Below are 21,309 nucleotides of genomic sequence, written 5' to 3' on the forward strand. Positions count from 1 at the left end.
AAAAAAAAAAAGTGTGCAAAGCAGACCAAGAAGCAGCCTTATAAACTGTTCTACAGAGCTCTCAACCTTGAAGGCCCAAGAGAAAACACCACTCTAGTGGAGTGAGCTGCAATCCCTCAGGAGGCTGCTGTCCAGCCGTGTCATAAGCCAAATGATACATTTCCCCACTGGAGAGAAATAGGAGTGGCAGAAGCTGTCTGGCCTTACGCCTACCAGAATAATAATTAATGCAGAAGACTGTCGAAAGTCCATCGGAAACTGCAGATAGAATTAAAGGGCCCACACAACCCTAACATGTGTAACAAACTCTTTAAGAGAAGAAAGATTAGGACAGAGGGAAGGGCCAACAATTCCTGATTAGAATCTCTGTCCGAACAACCTTAGAAAGAAGCCAAATCATGTACGGAGATAGACCTTATCTACCTGAAACATGAGAAAAGGAGAGTCACACTGCAACGCTGAGAGAACACAACTCTCCTAGCAGACAAAATGAAACCTTCCAAGATAATAACTCAATATCTATGGAATTCATAAGTTCAAACAGAGCCTGTGCAAAACTTTTAAAAACAAAGTTTTAACTCCAAAGTGGAACAACAGATTTAAACACAGGCCTGATCCTAGCCAGAGCCTTAAAAAGTGATTAAAAGTCGCCAGGCGGAATACAACAAAAAAAAATAGAGCAAAAAAATGACCCTGAGGGTACTGATGTAAAATCCCTTCTCCAGGCCATCCTGAAGAAAAGATAATATTCTTAAGAACCTGCTCTACTCCAAAAATCCCTGAAACTAAATCCCTTCGGAGACAGGCTTACGAGCCTGAATCATGGCTCAATGATCGATTTATACACACCACGCTTAGGAAAAACAAGCATTCCATCTCCAAGCAATAATCTTCCTCTGAGAAAGTCTCCCCAGGGGTAGAGACGACATTCCAACTAGATCCGCATACCAGATCCTATGAAGTCACGTAGGAGTTAAGATTTTTTTTTAAAAAAAACTAAAATTCCCACTTGGGAACTAGCTGACACCGGAGGCACACATCATATCAGAAAAATTTAGTTTAGTCTGGGATCGACCCACAACCCTCTAAACACCACACTACATATCCTTTTCCGATAGAAGACTCTCAGAAAGAAGAGCAAACGGATAAAGAGATATACCTCCCTAAGTACCAAAAAACTGCCAGAGCATCTAACAGAAAACATGATGATCTCTCAACCTCCGACCACACTGAGGAGCCTGGAGACCTAATGAGACGCCATCAGATCCAATGTCCCACTTGATTGATACCTAGAGAACACACCTGGATGGAGAACCTACTTTCCAGAATGGAAAGTCTGACTGTTCAGACAACCAATACCCAATAGTCCACTCCTGAAAGGAGGAAGACAGATAGACAGAAATTGTGGATCTCCGCCCACTGAAGATACTCGTCACCTCCTACATGGTCAAGGAACTCCGAGTTCCTCCCTGGAGGTCGATGTAAATCACTGAAGTTACATTGTCCGTAACTGGTAGCTGATAAACCAGGCTAGAGGTAGTTGAGACCCAAACCCCAAGGCATTGAAGGTCGCTCTCAACTCCAAAAAGTTTATGGGGAGAGTAGACTTTCCAAAACTATCCTCTGCGATAGGTTAGTGTAACCCCTATTCCATTGAGCGAGCCAGCATAGCTGCAGAGGCCTTCAATGCGACTGAGCAAAGGAAACTATGTCCATGGAACCCTCATCAACCAATTCCATATATTGGGACACTGATGATTGCACAGCAGACTGTAAAGACAGGCAAGAACCTTGGCTCTTCTGACCTCCGTCAGAAAGATCTCATTGATAGGAAGTCCTAAGTAGACGTAACCAGACAACTCTTCCTCGAATTGACCTTCCCACTGTGGGAACGAAGAAAAGACACCAAGATCCTTGAAAAACATTGTGCTAGTTTCAAAGATAATGCCTGGAACCTAAGGACGTCCAGATAGGGTGCCACTGCAATACCCCAGTACCGAAAACCGCCAATAGAGCTCCCAGGTCCTTAGAGAATTCTGGGACCTGTGGCGAAGCCAACTGGAAGAAATACAATAGCGAATTCCTTCCTTATCAGAATCTAAATCAGGAATGAATACAATTCAGACCCATCTCCCTTACAGGGACTAAACTATTCATGGGAAAGAGGAGACCCAAATGCCTACAAAATGTCTCAATTATCTGGCCTTCAGGTAAAATTGAAAGGAGGAACTGCTTCAGGATGGAAAAATATGACTAAAAAGTAGTAACACTGAAGAACTATGTCCTCGGCCTATATAGGACCTCTCGACCCATGTTTGAAGACCAATAGAGAGATTCAACCTCCCACTTGGACCGAAGTAAAAAATACTAGAAATACCAGAATGTGCCCTGGCAAACCTGGACCAAACCAGGCTTTACCTTTGTAAATAGGCACCTGAACTTGGAAACAGAGGAAAAATCCACTGTCCAAGGGTCATTTGTAGGGCATTGCTGACACAGCCGTGCCTGTATTTGAACCTGGGACTCCTGGTTCCCAGCCTGTTATCCACTCCCAGCGGACACAGAGAAGCTAGATATCATGGCTCCCTTAGCTTGAGAGCCTTAATACAGAATCTTCTCAAAATGGATCAGACAAGGCATTGCACCAAAAAGTTGCACTTGAAGCAATGGCAAAGCCAAGTTCAATGTAAATCTTTAGTTTCCCAGCTAGGAGTGCTAACTACTAAGCCCTCCATAGATCCTGAAAAGAACAGCTAGGATTCAAACTTCTCTAAGCCAGAGTAGAAATGCCCTACTACTTAAGGCACTGTGCGCCCTGATATTTAATGGAGACATCTTTTCAAGACAGGAGATGTAGGACAAGGAAACCTTGACTGCTCCTATTCTTCCTAGCACGGTCTGGAACAGGAAAACATTCCACAGATGAATCCCAGAATTATAAAAAGTAATAGATTCTTTAAGATTAACAAAGACAAAACGTGTTGAAGTCGCATCAAGGTAGCTAAAACCTCCTTTAACATCACAAAGGTGTTCAAGCTTACAAGTGTACAACTTCAACCTCAGATGAAGGAATTATACTGTCCAGGTCTGAGATTTCACCCTCAGAAACTACTGAATCTTTCTCGCCAGCCTAGGGGAGGGACCACTGTGTAGCCAAACGTGGAACAGAAACCCTCAAATTCTGAAATTATAAATGTCCTCTTGCACTTTCCCTGAGAAAAAGGAAAAAACAGACCAGGCCCCAGATACTGAAGAGGATACCTGGGCTCAAATTCTGTATGCAAAACACTCCTCCTGGAGATTGAGAGGAACCGCAGGGCACCTCATGTGACGCCATTAAGGCTTGGGACATAAAAGGAGAAAAACTGTTGCATAGTCAAAAACAGTATCATCCTAAGAGAAATTAGCTCACCTAATAGTTATGTAGCTTTAAAATGTATTTCCCTGTAATGGGAATCAAACCTGAGTTGTCAAAGTCTTAAGCTGTTGCTCTAACCGTTATACTAATTCAGAGCACAAGCCAAAAAAATGCTACAGGGCATAACAGTCTAAAACAAAACCTGAGGCACCCACATCCTGGTATTTAATATTTATATAACAGAGGGGAGGGTATGAAACACATCAGGAGAAACATGTATTGATGTATGGAAAAAGAGCGCCCAAACATAGGTTTTAAAGAAAACAAACCCAAAATTAAAAGAATATTACCACTAACCTTAGTGGACAAAACCTCAAGAATGAGCACTATACAAGGCTTGGTAACAACTAAAAATATTAGAGATTGGACGACAGTTGAAATCTGTAACGCCTTCTGAATGTCACCAATTATTAAAGGACCGTGTCACTCAGCACACAGTAGCTAAATAATTAAAACACACAGCTCCGTAGCCGGACACAACTCCGTTGCAACGGAGAAACAAAAGGAGGGCGTGTCACATGCCCTGCTCAGAATATCGCCCCGTACGGAAGCAAATGCCGCTTATCCGCCATACTGAGGGAAGAAGAGGGCGGGTCGTGTCACATGCCCTGCTCAGAACATCTCCACATACGGAAGCAAATGGCGCTTATCCGCAATACTGAGGGAAGAAGTGAGCGGGAGCAAACAGCCCATAGAAAGAGTGCACAACTAAAGTTAACTGCGTGTCTCACACTGCCCAAAAATTCAGAAACCCTTGCTAAAAAAGAAAAAGCCTAAGCGATTCTTCCTTAACTTGAATGTCTTGTATTACCACTAACATTAGATCAGTACCTTTAGGATAACAAAAACAGATGTGCCGTTCTTTTCAGAACCTCTAGGACTCTGATGTCTATGCTAGGAGTGCTTGTACTACAGTATATATGCTAATGGAATTATCAGAGGAACATTATGTACCTCTATCTAAGCATAGCCATGAAAATTCAACCTGTACATTACTAAATAAATGTTGAGCTAAAGAACAATAACCAGTAAGGGATATTTAAAACGGTATTAACCCCTAGTCTCCAAAAAGTCACAATAAGTGCCTGTGTCCTCCCTAAGATGTCCTGCCTCAGGATATACATGTCCCATAATAATGCAGTATAAAACCTTTCAGAAGTGCATGTCCCCAGAGCATAGAAGACCAAGCACTTACCTGTATCTAGCCGTCCGGCAGGAGGACAGCTCACCCGGCTTGAGAGGATGCCACTCCTCACAGACCTGTGAAACAAAGAAAGACTAGACTAAACTTACTCAGGCTTTCTATACCAGGGCAGCAACATGTTAGGAAAACTCAGCCAGGCCCACCTCACAAGTTCCTAACTGCTTTAAAGCCACCACTGCCCTACTGAAGAGACTCATGTGGAGCACAGTTAAACCCAGACTGTGATGGAAGATCAGAGCAAGCCTGCTCTGACTTGAAAATAAAAAAATCTTGATAGAAGAATCTTTATCAGACACCTAATTACTTCACCTCCTCCTTGCACTAGATGCAAAGACAATGACTGTGGTTTGTGGGAAGGGAAGTGATACTTAACAGCTTTGCTGTGGTGCTCTTTGCCTCCTCCTGCTGGCCAGGAGTGATATTCCCAACAGTAATTGATGATTCCGTGGACTCACTGTGTCATTAGAAAGAAAATATCCTGTAACATCTTTAAGTATCAATTTATAAATCAAAAGTGTGGTCTGTATGACAGAGTGTATACATTGCTTTTATGCAACTAAACACATCTCATCCTTAAACAGCACAAGATTATTTAATCAGGAGGTGGGTAAATATTATAAATCTTAATGAAAACATTGTACTTTAAAAAAAAATGATATAAATACTTTCAAAAGCTGAAAATGCACCATTATCTCTTAAAACACTTTACTACATATTACAGAATAATTATATACAAGAAAAAGCCACTGAAATAAATATTATATTTTGATTTAGAAAAGTATACAATGTTCATTTGAGGTAATGATTTATTGTCAGTCTGTCAAAACTGAATAACCCATTCTATTGATGGTTATGATTATGCTGGGAAATGTAATTATTTAACTGTAATATCTTAAGATATTTAGCTTTCACTGTCTACCTGCTCACAGCCTCAGTTTACACATTTACTCATAAAATGAGTATTGTTCAACCTTCTAATATGGCACCATATTATAGTGTGCGTTATTATATGCCACGTTTCTCATGTAATAAGAGATTTTTGATGGGGGACTGTAATATATTTCATCCTAAAATTATTTCCAGACTTAAATCTGGAAGAACAACATAAATGCTTCCCAAAAACTGAAACACTTTGAATCCCAAATACAAAAGAATGTAAGTACTCAACAACGCACACAATTAACCCTGAGTCCCTACAGTTTAATGTCACACACATGTATTGTGTAAACTCATTCAATATAAGGGGAGGCCTGTGAACAACACTGCAGTTTAAGGTTTAGATTTCTTGCCTTGTAAAAAAAAAAAAAAAAAAAGTCTTTGGATGCCTTAGTTCAATGCATTCACCAGTTTTTTTAGCACAGTTAATTTAACTTAAATGGACATGAAACCCAATTTTTGTTTTTCTTTCATGATTCAGAAAGAGCATGTGATTTTAAACAACTTTCTAATTTACTTCTATAATCTATTTTTCTTTATTTTCTTGATATCCTTTGCTGAAAAACATATATAGATAGGCTCAGTAGCTGCTGATTGGTGGCTGCACAGAGATTCCTCCTGTGATTGGCTCACCCATGTGCATTGTTATTTCTTCAACAAAGGATATCTATCTGAATCATGAAAGAAAATTTTGGGGTTTAATGTCCTTTTATTTATATGAAAATGTTAGCGATCTATACAATTACAAACTGAAGGGGTCACCACTCATGTATGAAATGTAACCTTCACCTGTAAGGACACCTAGGAACTGGATGAGACTATCCTTTCAATTGGTCAGAATATACAACAAATAATAAACTCCTATGCACTTAATGAATACCAGCACGCATCAAAGTATAGAAATGCACTCTGAAAACAATTCCAAAAGGGTTAAATATATATAAAAACAGATGGTGCGCTAAAACAGCTAGGTATTAGGATATTAAAGCCCAGTAGATAATTAGGGATTCAAAAATATATCTATATTAATAAATAAATACATACAAATAAATCTCATATGGCATAATAAATCACAAAATTTAATAAACAAATAAATCAATACAATAAAATTGATTAAGAACCACCGGTGATATATTTAAATGGTAAAAGTTATATATGAAGAGACTGATTCCAGAAGGTTATAAGGAATACTGGTTATTGTCCTAAATCAATATATCAAAGTTCAAAAATTCCTGATAATGGGATATTGTGTCTATAGGACAAATGTTTTAGAGAATATATTTATATTTATTTTAGTATACATATGAATCATTTAATCATTGCACTATATGAAAAGTTTTTTTCTGCTGATTAAATATCTTTTATTGAGTCAATTTAAGGAAAGGATATTAAGAATTGTTTTATGATGCTTATAACAAAATATCAATTCAAATTGCAAAGGTTTGGTATTTATTAATATATGCATAATAATACTTTTACTTTAATATTTTTTAAGAAAAGACTTGTACAACATGTTAAAAATATATATCTATATATTTTTTATACAAAATATCCAAAATGGCAAACAGGAAATTAAAAAGGGCTATAAAAAGGCAGAACAGGAACTGGACAAACTATCTTGATAAAGGCCATCACATGGCTGAAACGCATAGATGAGTATATGAACTAGCAGAACTTATTCCAGTGAAGACGATTTTGAAAGAAAAACCAGAGCGCTCTGTGTTCCTTTTTTGAATCTACCACCCTGGAGTTGACAGCGTGAGAACTGCAAGCGTATTGGCCGGTACGTACCACATGATCTTTTCACACTGACGAAACAAACACAGTCACACGCCAGAGGAGACTATCGGAGAGAGAGAGGAAGCCCCTGTTTAGGACGACCAGGACGCCGTAAAAAGGTAGTTCATACACCCGGCATAGAAGTCTGTCCACGGGCAGTTAAAGAAACTTTATGCACGGAGGTGGGTCGTAGCCTATAATAAAAAAGGCAGCACTCCGGATCCAACCTGGGTAACGTAAATCAGTGTGTTTGTTTGGAAACATTCGGCTTGCTGTTTTCAACAAAATACTGACTATACTTTCCTGCTCTTAACTGCCTATAGTCCTATAGACACAATATCCCATTATCAGGAATTTTTTAACTTTGATATATTGATTTAGGACAATAACCAGTATTCCTTATAACCTTCTGGAATCAGTCTCTTCATATATAACTTTTTACCATTTAAATATATCACCGGTGGTTCTTAATCAATTTTATTGTATTGATTTATTTGTTTATTAAATTTTGTGATTTATTATGCCATATGAGATTTATTTGTATGTATTTATTAATATAGATATATTTTTTAATCCCTAATTATCTACTGGGCTTTAATATCCTAATACCTAGCTGTTTTAGCGCACCATCTGTTTTTATATATATTTAACCCTTTCAATTGGTATTTGTCCTCTGTGGAGCAGATTGGTGACCTAATCCAGGCTGGTTGCATATTCCTAATGAAAGCAGTTTTTGGAGCAGAGACCTTTGTATCATGCTTCTTGTTCATCATTTGTTAGTGTCCTTTTCGGAGAGATGGTTTAGGTGGTTGTAATTTCTCTGAGCTTCGGTCTTTCCTCTCAGAATCTGAGTCAGAATCATTGCCACTTTGCTGCTTCTGCCACATTCCAGCATAGGCACCTCCTTTATCCAAAAGCTCATCATGTCTGAAAGGACAGCAGATCTAAGTGAATGTCCATAACATCTGCTTGCATAGAGGCAGTATAATAAATACCCAAAAATGAGACATGAGCAAACATTCATTATTCATTTAACAAACAAATAATGAGGCTTAAATCATTTAGATGTTAATATGTTTGTCTATCTATTAGAACTATTAATAGAACAAATTAATTGTTTTATTTGTTCATTGGTTTTGGTCCAGCAATGACCACATGTTGGTGAAAATATTTAAACTTCATTAATAGTTTGTGAAATGTATAACACATTTTTCCATGTCTACCAACAACCCTATAAACCACAGAATCAACCCTTTACCTTCCTCGCTCTATAATCTGACCATCTTTAAGAACCAGGATCTGATCAGCATTTATCACAGTAGAAAGCCTAGAGGGAAAAAAAAAGAAGGGAAAGATGAAAATTATTCCGAACTGCTAACTGGAAGCAAAGGTTTGACAAATCCTTGGACAAAGCTATTGGCAAAATATATCACAGTTCTCAGTGGTGGCACAAGTGATACCTAATAGATTAATATACCAAGTAATAAAAGGATATGAAAGTCAAAAATATATTTTCAGATGAGTTCAGATGAGCATGACATTTTAAGAAAAACGTTCAGTTTACTTCCATTATCAAATGTATTCTCTTATACTGGTATTCTTTGTTGAAAATCATACCTAGGAAGGATTTAAAGGGACACTAAACCCACATTTTTTTCTTTCATGATTCAGGTACAGAATACAATTTTAAACAACATTCCAATTTACTTCTATTATCTAATTTGCTTCATTCTTTAGATATCCTTTGTTCAATAAATAGCAATGCACATGGGTGAGCCAATCACACGAGGCATCTAAGTGCAGTCACCAAACAGCTACTGAGCCTATCTAGATATGCTTTTCAGCAAAGGATATCAAGAGAATGAAGCAAATTTGATAATAAAAGTTAGAAAGCTGTTTAAAACCGCATGCTCTTTCTCAATCATGAAAGAAACAAATTGGGTTTAATGTCCATTTAAAGCAGCAATGCACTCCTGGGAGTAAGCTGCTGATTGGTGGCTACACACACACAAATGCTTCTTGCCCTTGGCTTACTAGTGAATTGTTGCTATGGAGGGGATAAACTCATAATTAAACATATAGTTACATGCATTCAGCAGAGCATTTTATTTTTTACACAATTATGCCATTTTAAGAAGGCCAGTGTAGGAATGGAATGGACTCATATAGTAAAATGATGCAAGGGAAACCATTTAAAACACTATATTAAAGGTGCATTTCAATTTGAAATAAGCATTTTTGCAATATACGTTCATTAGCAAAAATGCTTCTAGTAAAAGTTATTACTATTTTTCAGCGGCATATGCACATATCCTGTATTCAAGCACTATGCATTCTTAAAGAGATGGCAGTGGTTTGTATTGCTTCTGAATACGTAATTTGCGTCATATAAGTTACTGCTGATCCTCTGAGTAGGTGTGGTGTTTAAATGCTGGTGCACGGGCCCACACAGGATGTGTGCGTATGCGGCAGAAAAATAGTAATGGGAAAGTAAAGTCAAAATTTAAGTTAAGTTGACTGGATAGTGTGTGACATTTTAAACAATTTTCCAATTTACTTTTATTTTCAATTTAGCTTAGTTCTCTTGGTATCCTTTGTTAAAGTAATCCTAGGTGAGCTCAGGAGGGTGCATGTATCTTTGGCAGCAGTGTCTGCAACATTGTTTATGTCAGTTTTATACAATGCTGCAAATACTGCTGCCATAGACTGCTAGAGACATGTGCACTCTCCTAAGCTCCTACCAGCCTAATTAGGTTTACATAGAAACATAGAACTTGACAGTAGATAAGAACCAAAAGGCCCATCGAGTCTACCCATATAACGTGTTACTGTTTTCTTAGGATAGCCTTATGTCCCAGGCATTTTTTTTTAAATTCTTTTACAGTCCCTGTGTTTACCACACCAATTGGAAGTTTATTCCATGAATCCACCAGCCTTTCTGTAAAAAAATGCTTCCTCGCATTTTTCCTGAATCTGCTACCCTCTAACCTAAGATTGTGACCCCTTGCTTCGATATTTCTTTTTTTGCGGAAAATGCTTTCAGCTTCCACTTTATTAAGTCCCTTCATATATTTGAAGGTTTCGATCATGTCACCTCTTTCCCTTCTCTCCTCTAAACTTTACATATTTAGAACATGGAGTCTTTCTTTGTATGTTTTATATTTTAGTCCATGTACCATTTTAGTAGCCCTTCTTTGGACGGTTTCTAGTTTATGTATATCCTTCAGGAGATGTAGTCTTCAGAACTGTACACAGTATTCCAGATGAGGCGTAACTAGCGATCTGTAAAGTGCCTATTTCTGCTACCTCTCCTAATGTAACCAAGTACTCTACTAGCCTTACTGGCTGAGCTGCATTGTCTAAAAATTTTAAATAATCTGAAATAATAATTCCTAAATCCCGTTCATTTTTAGTTACAGTAAGTAATGTACCATTCAGACTATAATTGCCCTTTGGGTTTTTAGATCCAATATGCATCCTTTTACTCTTGGTAATATTAAATTTAGATCCCATTTGTTTGCCCAGTCCACCAGTTTTTTAATATAACTGCTTATTTGATCCACTCCTCCTGGAACATCGACTCTAACAAAGGATGCCAAGAGAACAAAGATATTTTGATAATGAAAGTAGTAAATTGTTTAAAATTTCACGTTCTAGCTGAATAATAAATGTTTAATTTTAACTTTACTGTCCCTTTATCTTATCAGTGGCTCTGAATTCACAGGAAACTTTGGCAAAATATCAGATTACACAAGTGCAGGATTGTTTACCTATGTGCAACAACAACAGTGGTGCGATTGGCACAGACTTTAGCCAGAGAAGTTTGGATGTTGCGTTCTGTCTCAGTGTCCAGTGCTGAGGTGGCCTGTATGTCATTGCATCAATTTAAACGGGACAGAAAAATAGAAAAACAATCAGTGGATACACTGTATAACCATAACAATCTAATAATAATAATAATAATAATAATAAGTGATTTGGCACTTCTTTCACCTTCTGAATGATAAAGAAAAAAACTGTCTTGAGGATTTTTTTTTAAGTCCACTTGTCTTTACAAACTTACAGTAAGTTTAGAAATGTATGATACAAGTCTATGATGACAGAGAAATAGGAGTTTATCCAAGGCCTATATGAATATGCCACTAAGCACAGATATGCAGTCATAATTTACTGCAAGTGCATAGATGTTCTCATGTAAGACATACAATAAAATTCAAATACATTGAAAAAACATCTTCTCAAACCCCCTTAAACACATTCAGATTGTAATAAAGAACATGGAAAATAGGAAATACACAATGTAATCTTCTGGCTTTAATATGTAATGAGAAACTTTCCTCGATTTAGGACATGTTAATTGTAGTCCATTTGATCAGAAGTTGAAAAATAAAACAAAATCTCTTTTATATATATATATATATATATATATTTTTTTTTTTTTACAGAAATTACATTCCATGTTACACTTTAGTAATGGTTTAAACATGCCATTTAAATTGTACAGTAGATCATTTGGCAGTCTGTGCCTCCTAAATTGTAAAAACTAAATCTGCATATTACCTCATCCAGCAGGACAATCTGTGGAGATTTCAGAATGGTTCGAGCAATAGCAACTCTCTGCTTTTCTCCTCCACTCAATTTCAACCCTCGTTCCCCAACCTGGGTTTCATATGCTGGAAAGATATCAAACCTACCTTGAATACAATTTCTTAAACAGATACACATAATTTAGTACTTCCCTCTAAATGTGCAGGTGATCAGACTGATAACTCACCATCACGGAAGGACAGAATGCGTTCATGTATATCGGCTGCACTTGCAGCCTGCTCCACCTCCTGATCTGAAGCACTGACACGTCCATAACGTATGTTGTTCCGGATTGTGTCATTAAAAAGAACAGTATCCTGCGGTACAACACCAATATGAGAACGAAGGGAAGCCTGCTTGACCTGTAAGTATATGGGACATTTATTTAGAAGCCTAAATACAAATGAAAGAGGTAAGTGATTTAAAAGAAACAAACAAAAAAAACACCTTTATAAAATTACAAACGATGCTTATAATTTAGAATACCTATTTCCAAGAAAATTAGGAAGGAGACTATGGTGTTCCAAGCCACCAAACCTGTATTGAGGTATAAAAGACCAACATTCACAACATTGCCTATCCTACTATGTTCTTCTGTTTGGATGAAAAGCAAAATGAACAGGTACAATAGGCTGAAGGAGATTGGGACCTAGACTAAAAGCAGAACTCTTACAATATGTAACTCACCCTGGAGATGTCTTGCCCATCAATCTTAATGCTTCCTCCTTTGACATCATAAAATCGAAAGAGAAGGCGTATAATGGTGCTTTTTCCTGAGCCAGATGGACCCACCTTCAAGAAAGGCAGAACACGTTTAAAAGCATTCCCACTAGATAAAAAGTACCACTTTCAACTTGGCCTCCAACGTTTACAAAAACAGGAACCATTAGCATGTTCTACAGCTGATACACAACAACACAATTGTAATATAACACTTTGAAGAGGTTACATTATAGCATCACAAGATTTGCAGGTGTGCTGCCTTGGGCAAGTGAAAGTTAGAGGAGCTGCTCCAAATCCAGTGACACAACCTAAAGGCCCCATGTGGTGTGGTGACAGCATGCAAGTGTGATACTGACAATCTACAAGAACGGATTATCAGTATAATAATTATCAAAAACAAACAGTATAATTAACCTTTCTATAAGGTGTTGTATATATGTTATAAAGTATATTCATATAATCAGATAAATGTTTAGAAATTACGGAAGATAAACAAGATAACGTACATAGGTCTTCCTACATTGATGTATATAAAAAACAGAATACATTTGTTTCCTATTTGTGGTAAATGAATTTTGCACAACACAAATCACCAAATTACTTAAAGGGCCATAATACCCAAATGTTTAAACACTTGAAAGTGATGCAGTATAGCTGTAAAAAGCTGACTAGAAAATGTCACCTGAACATCTCTATGTAAAAAAGAAAGATATTTTACCTCAAAAGTTCCTCAGTAGCCACATCCCATTGTAAAGGATTTTTTAAACAGCATATCAGTATGTCTGTCCCGGGACAGCCGAAGGGATGAGCCTCGTGCACTCTCATCTTATTTCCATATTCAGTGTAAGGAAGTTTACTATGAAATCTCATGAGAGTTAAGTGAAATCTCATGATATCACAGTAAAAGAGTTCATGACCTCAGCACTGCTGATTGGCTGCTGTTCATTTCTTCATTTTTTTTTACCTGCAGCTGGGCTGCAGCAGAGTATAACTTTTTACACAGAACTTACTCTGCTGAGCTGAGGAAATTGTGAGGTAAAATATCTTCCTTTTTTACACAGAGATGCTCAGGTGATATTTTCCTGTCAGCTTTTTACAGTTATACTGCATCAGTTTCAAGTGATTTAGCATATGAGTATTATGTCCCTTTAATTCCTGAGGGAATGAGGAACAGAATCCTTTAACTAGTCAATATACAGGTTAAAGCACCCAACTTGCTCTCCTAAACAGTTTGTTGTACTCAAGATAATTCTAATGTAACAAAAAAGCCACTAAAAAAAAAGAAAAAAAAAAAAAGTATACAAATGTTGGAAATATTATACAAAGTCAAAATGAATTTATTACAGGTAGGTAGGTAGTAAAAATCTTAATTGTCCACCTACTTTGGGTAGAAACTCTCAAACTCATCTAAGAACAGCTTTAATCTTTATGGTTCTCCAGAGAGCCTGCAACTCGGCAACTCTTCAGCTGAGGTTATTAGATGGTGGAAGATAACTTTTCAGCGGATACTGTTTGTTGCTAGTCAGAGGACTTCTGCAAAATATGTTGTCAGTAATCCACCTCTGGTATAGAATCAAAAAAAGATTGAAGCACATAAAAAACTAGTAGCTCATCCCTTAAGTTTGAATCTTAAAAGGGTATGATTCAAACAATATGTTTCTGTTCCATCTAAAATAGAATGTTTCAAAAACATAATTTATGTAAGAACTTACCTGATAAATTCATTTCTTTCATATTAGCAAGAGTCCATGAGCTAGTGACGTATGGGATATACATTCCTACCAGGAGGGGCAAAGTTTCCCAAACCTCAAAATGCCTATAAATACACCCCTCACCACACCCACAAATCAGTTTAACGAATAGCCAAGAAGTGGGGTGATAAGAAAAAAGTGCGAAAGCATATAAAATAAGGAATTGGAATAGTTGTGCTTTATACAAAAAATCATAACCACCAAAAAGGGTGGGCCTCATGGACTCTTGCTAATATGAAAGAAATGAATTTATCAGGTAAGTTCTTACATAAATTATGTTTTCTTTCATGTAATTAGCAAGAGTCCATGAGCTAGTGACGTATGGGATAATGACTACCCAAGATGTGGATCTTTCCACGCAAGAGTCACTAGAGAGGGAGGGATAAAATAAAGACAGCCAATTCCTGCTGAAAATAATCCACACCCAAAATAAAGTTTAATGAAAACATAAGCAGAAGATTCAAACTGAAACCGCTGCCTGAAGTACTTTTCTAACAAAAACTGCTTCAGAAGAAGAAAACACATCAAAATGGTAGAATTTAGTAAAAGTATGCAAAGAGGACCAAGTTGCTGCTTTGCAAATCTGATCAACCGAAGCCTCATTCCTAAACGCCCAGGAAGTAGAAACTGACCTAGTAGAATGAGCTGTAATCCTTTGAGACGGAGTTTTACCCGACTCGACATAAGCATGGTGAATTAAGGATTTCAACTAAGATGCCAAAGAAATGGCAGAAGCTTTCTGACCTTTTCTAGAACCGGAAAAGATGACAAATAGACTAGAAGTCTTTCGGAAAGACTTAGTAGCCTCAACATAATATTTCAAAGCTCTAACAACATCCAAAGAATGCAACGATTTCTCCTTAGAATTCTTAGGATTAGGACATAATGAAGGAACCACAATTTCTCTACTAATGTTGTTGGAATTCACAACCTTAGGTAAAAATTCAAAAGAAGTTCGCAACACTGCCTTATCCTGATGAAAAATCAAAAAAACATAATTTATGCTTACCTGATAAATTCCTTTCTTCTGTTGTGTGATCAGTCCACGGGTCATCATTACTTCTGGGATATAACTCCTCCCCAACAGGAAATGCAAGAGGATTCACCCAGCAGAGCTGCATATAGCTCCTCCCCTCTACGTCACTCCCAGTCATTCGACCAAGAATCAACAAGAAAGGAGAAACCAAGGGTGAAGTGGTGACTGGAGTATAATTTAAAAGATATTTACCTGCCTTAAAAAACAGGGCGGGCCGTGGACTGATCACACAACAGAAGAAAGGAATTTATCAGGTAAGCATAAATTATGTTTTCTTCTGTTATGTGTGATCAGTCCACGGGTCATCATTACTTCTGGGATACCAATACCAAAGCAAAAGTACACGGATGACGGGAGGGATAGGCAGGCTCATTATACAGAAGGAACCACTGCCTGAAGAACCTTTCTCCCAAAAATAGCCTCCGAAGAAGCAAAAGTGTCAAATTTGTAAAATTTGGAAAAAGTATGAAGCGAAGACCAAGTTGCAGCCTTGCAAATCTGTTCAACAGAGGCCTCATTCTTAAAGGCCCAAGTGGAAGCCACAGCTCTAGTAGAATGAGCTGTAATTCTTTCAGGAGGCTGCTGTCCAGCAGTCTCATAGGCTAAACGAATTATGCTACGAAGCCAGAAAGAGAGAGAGGTAGCCGAAGCCTTATGACCTCTCCTCTGACCAGAGTACACGACAAACAGGGAAGACGTTTGTCGAAAATCCTTAGTTGCCTGCAAGTAGAACTTGAGGGCACGAACTACATCCAGATTGTGTAGAAGACGTTCCTTCTTTGAAGAAGGATTCGGGCACAGGGAAGGAACCACGATCTCTTGATTGATGTTCCTGTTAGTGACTACCTTAGGTAAGAACCCAGGTTTAGTACGCAGAACTACCTTATCTGAATGAAAAATCAAATAAGGAGAATCACAATGTAAAGCTGATAACTCAGAGACTCTCCGAGCCGAAGAAATAGCCATTAAAAATAACACTTTCCAAGATAACAACTTTATATCAATGGAATGAAGGGGTTCAAACGGAACTCCTTGTAGAACGTTAAGAACAAGGTTTAAACTCCATGGCGGAGCAACAGTTTTAAACACAGGCTTGATTCTAGCTAAAGCCTGACAAAAGGCCTGGACGTCTGGATTTTCTGACAGACGCCTGTGCAACAAGATGGACAGAGCTGAGATCTGTCCCTTTAATGAACTAGCCGATAAACCCTTTTCTAAACCTTCTTGTAGAAAGGACAATATCCTAGGAATCCTAACCTTACTCCAGGAGTAACCTTTGGATTCGCACCAGTATAGGTATTTACGCCATATCTTATGGTAAATCCTTCTGGTAACAGGCTTCCTAGCCTGTATCAGGGTATCAATAACCGACTCAGAAAAACCACGTTTTGATAAAATCAAGCGTTCAATTTCCAAGCAGTCAGCTTCAGAGAAGTTAGATTTTGATGTTTGAATGGACCCTGTATCAGAAGGTCCTGTCTTAGAGGTAGAGACCAAGGCGGACAGGATGACATGTCCACTAGATCTGCATACCAAGTCCTGCGTGGCCATGCAGGCGCTATTAGAATCACTGATGCTCTCTCCTGTTTGATTTTGGCAATCAATCGAGGAAGCAGCGGGAAGGGTGGAAACACATAAGCCATCCCGAAGTTCCAAGGTGCTGTCAAAGCATCTATCAGAACCGCTCCCGGATCCCTGGATCTGGACCCGTAGCGAGGAAGTTTGGCGTTCTGGCGAGACGCCATGAGATCTCTCTCTGGTTTGCCCCAACGTCGAAGTATTTGGGCAAAGACCTCCGGATGAAGTTCCCACTCCCCCGGATGAAAAGTCTGGCGACTCAAGAAATCCGCCTCCCAGTTCTCCACTCCCGGGATGTGGATTGCTGACAGGTGGCAAGAGTGAGACTCTGCCCAGCGAATTATCTTTGATACTTCCATCATTGCTAGGGAGCTTCTTGTCCCTCCTTGATGGTTGATGTAAGCTACAGTCGTGATGTTGTCCGACTGAAACCTGATGAACCCCCGAGTTTTTAACTGGGGCCAAGCCAGAAGGGCATTGAGAACTGCTCTCAATTCCAGAATGTTTATTGGCAGGAGACTTTCCTCCTGATTCCATTGTCCCTGAGCCTTCAGAGAATTCCAGACAGCGCCCCAACCTAGTAGGCTGGCGTCTGTTGTTACAATTGTCCAGTCCGGCCTGCTGAATGGCATCCCCCTGGACAGATGTGGCCGAGAAAGCCACCATAGAAGAGAGTTTCTGGTCTCTTGATCCAGATTCAGAGTAGGGGACAAGTCTGAGTAATCCCCATTCCACTGACTCAGCATGCACAATTGCAGCGGTCTGAGATGTAGACGTGCAAAGGGTACTATGTCCATTGCTGCTACCATTAAGCCGATCACCTCCATGCATTGAGCTACTGACGGGAGTTGAATGGAATGAAGGACACGGCATGCATTTAGAAGCTTTGTTAATCTGTCTTCTGTCAGATAAATCTTCATTTCTACAGAATCTATAAGAGTCCCCAAGAATGGAACTCTTGTGAGAGGAAAGAGAGAACTCTTCTTTTCGTTCACTTTCCATCCATGCGACCTTAGAAATGCCAGAACTAACTCTGTATGAGACTTGGCAGTTTGAAAGCTTGAAGCTTGTATCAGAATGTCGTCTAGGTACGGAGCTACCGAAATTCCTCGCGGTCTTAGTACCGCCAGAAGGGCACCCAGAACCTTTGTGAAGATTCTTGGAGCCGTAGCCAATCCGAATGGAAGAGCTACAAACTGGTAATGCCTGTCTAAGAAGGCAAACCTTAGATACCGGTAATGATCTTTGTGAATCGGTATGTGAAGGTAAGCATCCTTTAAATCCACTGTGGTCATGTACTGACCCTTTTGGATCATGGGTAAGATTGTCCGAATAGTTTCCATTTTGAACGATGGAACTCTTAGGAATTTGTTTAGGATCTTTAAATCCAAGATTGGCCTGAAAGTTCCCTCTTTTTTGGGAACCACAAACAGGTTTGAGTAAAACCCTTGTCCTTGTTCCGACCGCGGAACCGGATGGATCACTCCCATTAATAACAGATCTTGTACACAGCGTAGAAACGCTTCTTTCTTTATCTGGTTTGTTGACAACCTTGACAGATGAAATCTCCCTCTTGGGGGAGAGAATTTGAAGTCTAGAAGGTATCCCTGAGATATGATCTCTAGCGCCCAGGGATCCTGAACATCTCTTGCCCAAGCCTGGGCGAAGAGAGAGAGTCTGCCCCCCACTAGATCCGGTCCCGGATCGGGGGCCCTCGATTCATGCTGTCTTAGGGGCAGCAGCAGGTTTCCTGGCCTGCTTGCCCTTGTTCCAGGACTGGTTAGGTTTCCAGCCTTGTCTGTAACGAGCAACAGCTCCTTCCTGTTTTGGTGCAGTGGAAGTTGGTGCTGCTCCTGCTTTGAAATTCCGAAAGGGACGAAAATTAGACTGTCTAGCCTTAGCTTTGGCTTTGTCTTGAGGCAGGGCGTGGCCCTTACCTCCTGTAATGTCAGCGATAATTTCTTTCAAACCGGGCCCAAATAAAGTTTGCCCCTTGAAAGGTATATTAAGTAATTTGGACTTAGAAGTTACATCAGCTGACCAGGATTTTAGCCACAGCGCCCTACGTGCCTGAATGGCGAATCCTGAGTTCTTAGCCGTAAGTTTGGTTAAATGTACTACGGCCTCCGAAATGAATGAATTAGCTAGTTTAAGGACTCTAAGCCTGTCCGTAATGTCGTCCAGCGTAGCTGAACTAAGGTTCTCTTCCAGAGACTCAATCCAAAATGCTGCCGCAGCCGTAATCGGCGCGATGCATGCAAGGGGTTGCAATATAAAACCTTGTTGAACAAACATTTTCTTAAGGTAACCCTCTAATTTTTTATCCATTGGATCTGAAAAAGCACAGCTATCCTCCACCGGGATAGTGGTACGCTTAGCTAAAGTAGAAACTGCTCCCTCCACCTTAGGGACCGTTTGCCATAAGTCCCGTGTGGTGGCGTCTATTGGAAACATCTTTCTAAATATTGGAGGGGGTGAGAACGGCACACCGGGTCTATCCCACTCCTTAGTAACAATTTCAGTTAGTCTCTTAGGTATAGGAAAAACGTCAGTACTCGCCGGTACCGCAAAGTATTTATCCAACCTACACAATTTCTCTGGTATTGCAACAGTGTTACAATCATTAAGAGCCGCTAAAACCTCCCCTAGTAATACACGGAGGTTCTCCAATTTAAATTTAAAATTTGAAATATCTGAATCCAATCTGTTTGGATCAGAACCGTCACCCACAGAATGAAGCTCTCCGTCCTCATGCTCTGCAAGCTGTGACGCAGTATCAGACATGGCTCTAGTATTATCAGCGCACTCTGTTCTCACCCCAGAGTGATCACGCTTGCCTCTTAGTTCTGGTAATTTAGCCAAAACTTCAGTCATAACAGTAGCCATATCTTGTAATGTTATCTGTAATGGCCGCCCAGATGTACTAGGCGCCACAATATCACGCACCTCCCGGGCGGGAGATGCAGGTACTGACACGTGAGGTGAGTTAGTCGGCATAACTCTCCCCTCGCTGTTTGGTGAAATTTGTTCAATTTGTACAGATTGGCTTTTATTTAAAGTAGCATCAATACAGTTAGTACATAAATTTCTATTGGGCTCCACCTTGGCATTGGAACAAATGACACAGGTATCTTCCTCTGAATCAGACATGTTTAACACACTAGCAAATAAACTTGCAACTTGGTTACAATCTTATTTAACAAAAACGTACTGTGCCTCAAAGAAGCACTAACCGATTAAGTGACAGTTGAAATAATGAACTGAAAAACAGTTATAGCATCAATCCTTGAAAACAACACAACTTTTAGCAAAGGTTTGTTCCCATTAGTAAAGTAACAATAATTAAATTTGAAACATAAAAATTACAGAGCAACGTTTTTAATCACAGTCAATATATAAGTCTCACAGCTCTGCTGAGAGAATCTACCTCCCTCCAAAGAAGTTTGAAGACCCCTGAGTTCTGTTAGAGATGAACCGGATCATGCAGGAAATACAAGAGTAACTGACTGGAAATTTTTGATGCGTAGCAAAGAGCGCCAAAAACGGCCCCTCCCCCTCACACACAGCAGTGAGAGAGAAACGAAACTGTCACAATTAAAGCAAGCAACTGCCAAGTGGAAAAAATAATGCCCAAACATTTATTCACTCAGTACCTCAGAAAATGCAAACGATTCTACATTCCAGCAAAAACGTTTAACATAATAAATACCTATTAAAAGGTTTAATGTACTTTTTACAGAGTAATTCCAGTGAAGTACCATCCCCAGAATACTGAAGTGTAGAGTATACATACATGTCATTATAACGGTATGGCAGGATTTTCTCATCAATTCCATTCAGAAAATAAAAACTGCTACATACCTCAATGCAGATTCATCTGCCCGCTGTCCCCTGATCTGAAGCTTTTACCTCCCTCAGATGGCCGAGAAACAGCAATATGATCTTAACTACTCCGGTTAAAATCATAGTAAAAACTCTGGTAGATTCTTCTTCAAACTCTGCCAGAGAGGCAATAACACGCTCCGGTGCTATTGTAAAATAACAAACTTTTGATTGAAGTTATAAAAACTAAGTATAATCACCATAGTCCTCTCACACATCCTATCTAGTCGTTGGGTGCAAGAGAATGACTGGGAGTGACGTAGAGGGGAGGAGCTATATGCAGCTCTGCTGGGTGAATCCTCTTGCATTTCCTGTTGGGGAGGAGTTATATCCCAGAAGTAATGATGACCCGTGGACTGATCACACATAACAGAAGAAAGGAGACTCACAAGAAAGAGCAGATAATTTAGAGACT

At 39.1% G+C, this 21,309-nt stretch overlaps 1 protein-coding gene across 3 annotated transcripts in view; it reads right to left on the reverse strand.

Annotated features, from left to right (window-relative positions):
• Positions 1–7,866: 7,866 nt before the first annotated feature.
• Positions 7,867–21,309, reverse strand: part of ABCB6 (ATP binding cassette subfamily B member 6 (Langereis blood group)) — a 124,467-nt gene continuing 111,024 nt past the window's right edge. For all 3 annotated transcript variants that reach the window (XM_053698159.1, XM_053698161.1, XM_053698160.1), the window contains exons 15-20: positions 12,612–12,716; positions 12,112–12,286; positions 11,898–12,010; positions 11,108–11,202; positions 8,596–8,664; positions 7,867–8,264 (exon numbers count right to left, since the gene is read on the reverse strand). In XM_053698159.1, coding sequence (XP_053554134.1) covers positions 8,114–8,264; positions 8,596–8,664; positions 11,108–11,202; positions 11,898–12,010; positions 12,112–12,286; positions 12,612–12,716 — 708 coding nt within the window. In that variant the 3' untranslated portion in view covers positions 7,867–8,113. The remainder of the gene's footprint in view (positions 8,265–8,595; positions 8,665–11,107; positions 11,203–11,897; positions 12,011–12,111; positions 12,287–12,611; positions 12,717–21,309) is intronic.

Source organism: Bombina bombina, chromosome 1, assembly GCF_027579735.1.
Source record: "Bombina bombina isolate aBomBom1 chromosome 1, aBomBom1.pri, whole genome shotgun sequence".
Lineage (NCBI taxonomy): Eukaryota > Metazoa > Chordata > Amphibia > Anura > Bombinatoridae > Bombina > Bombina bombina.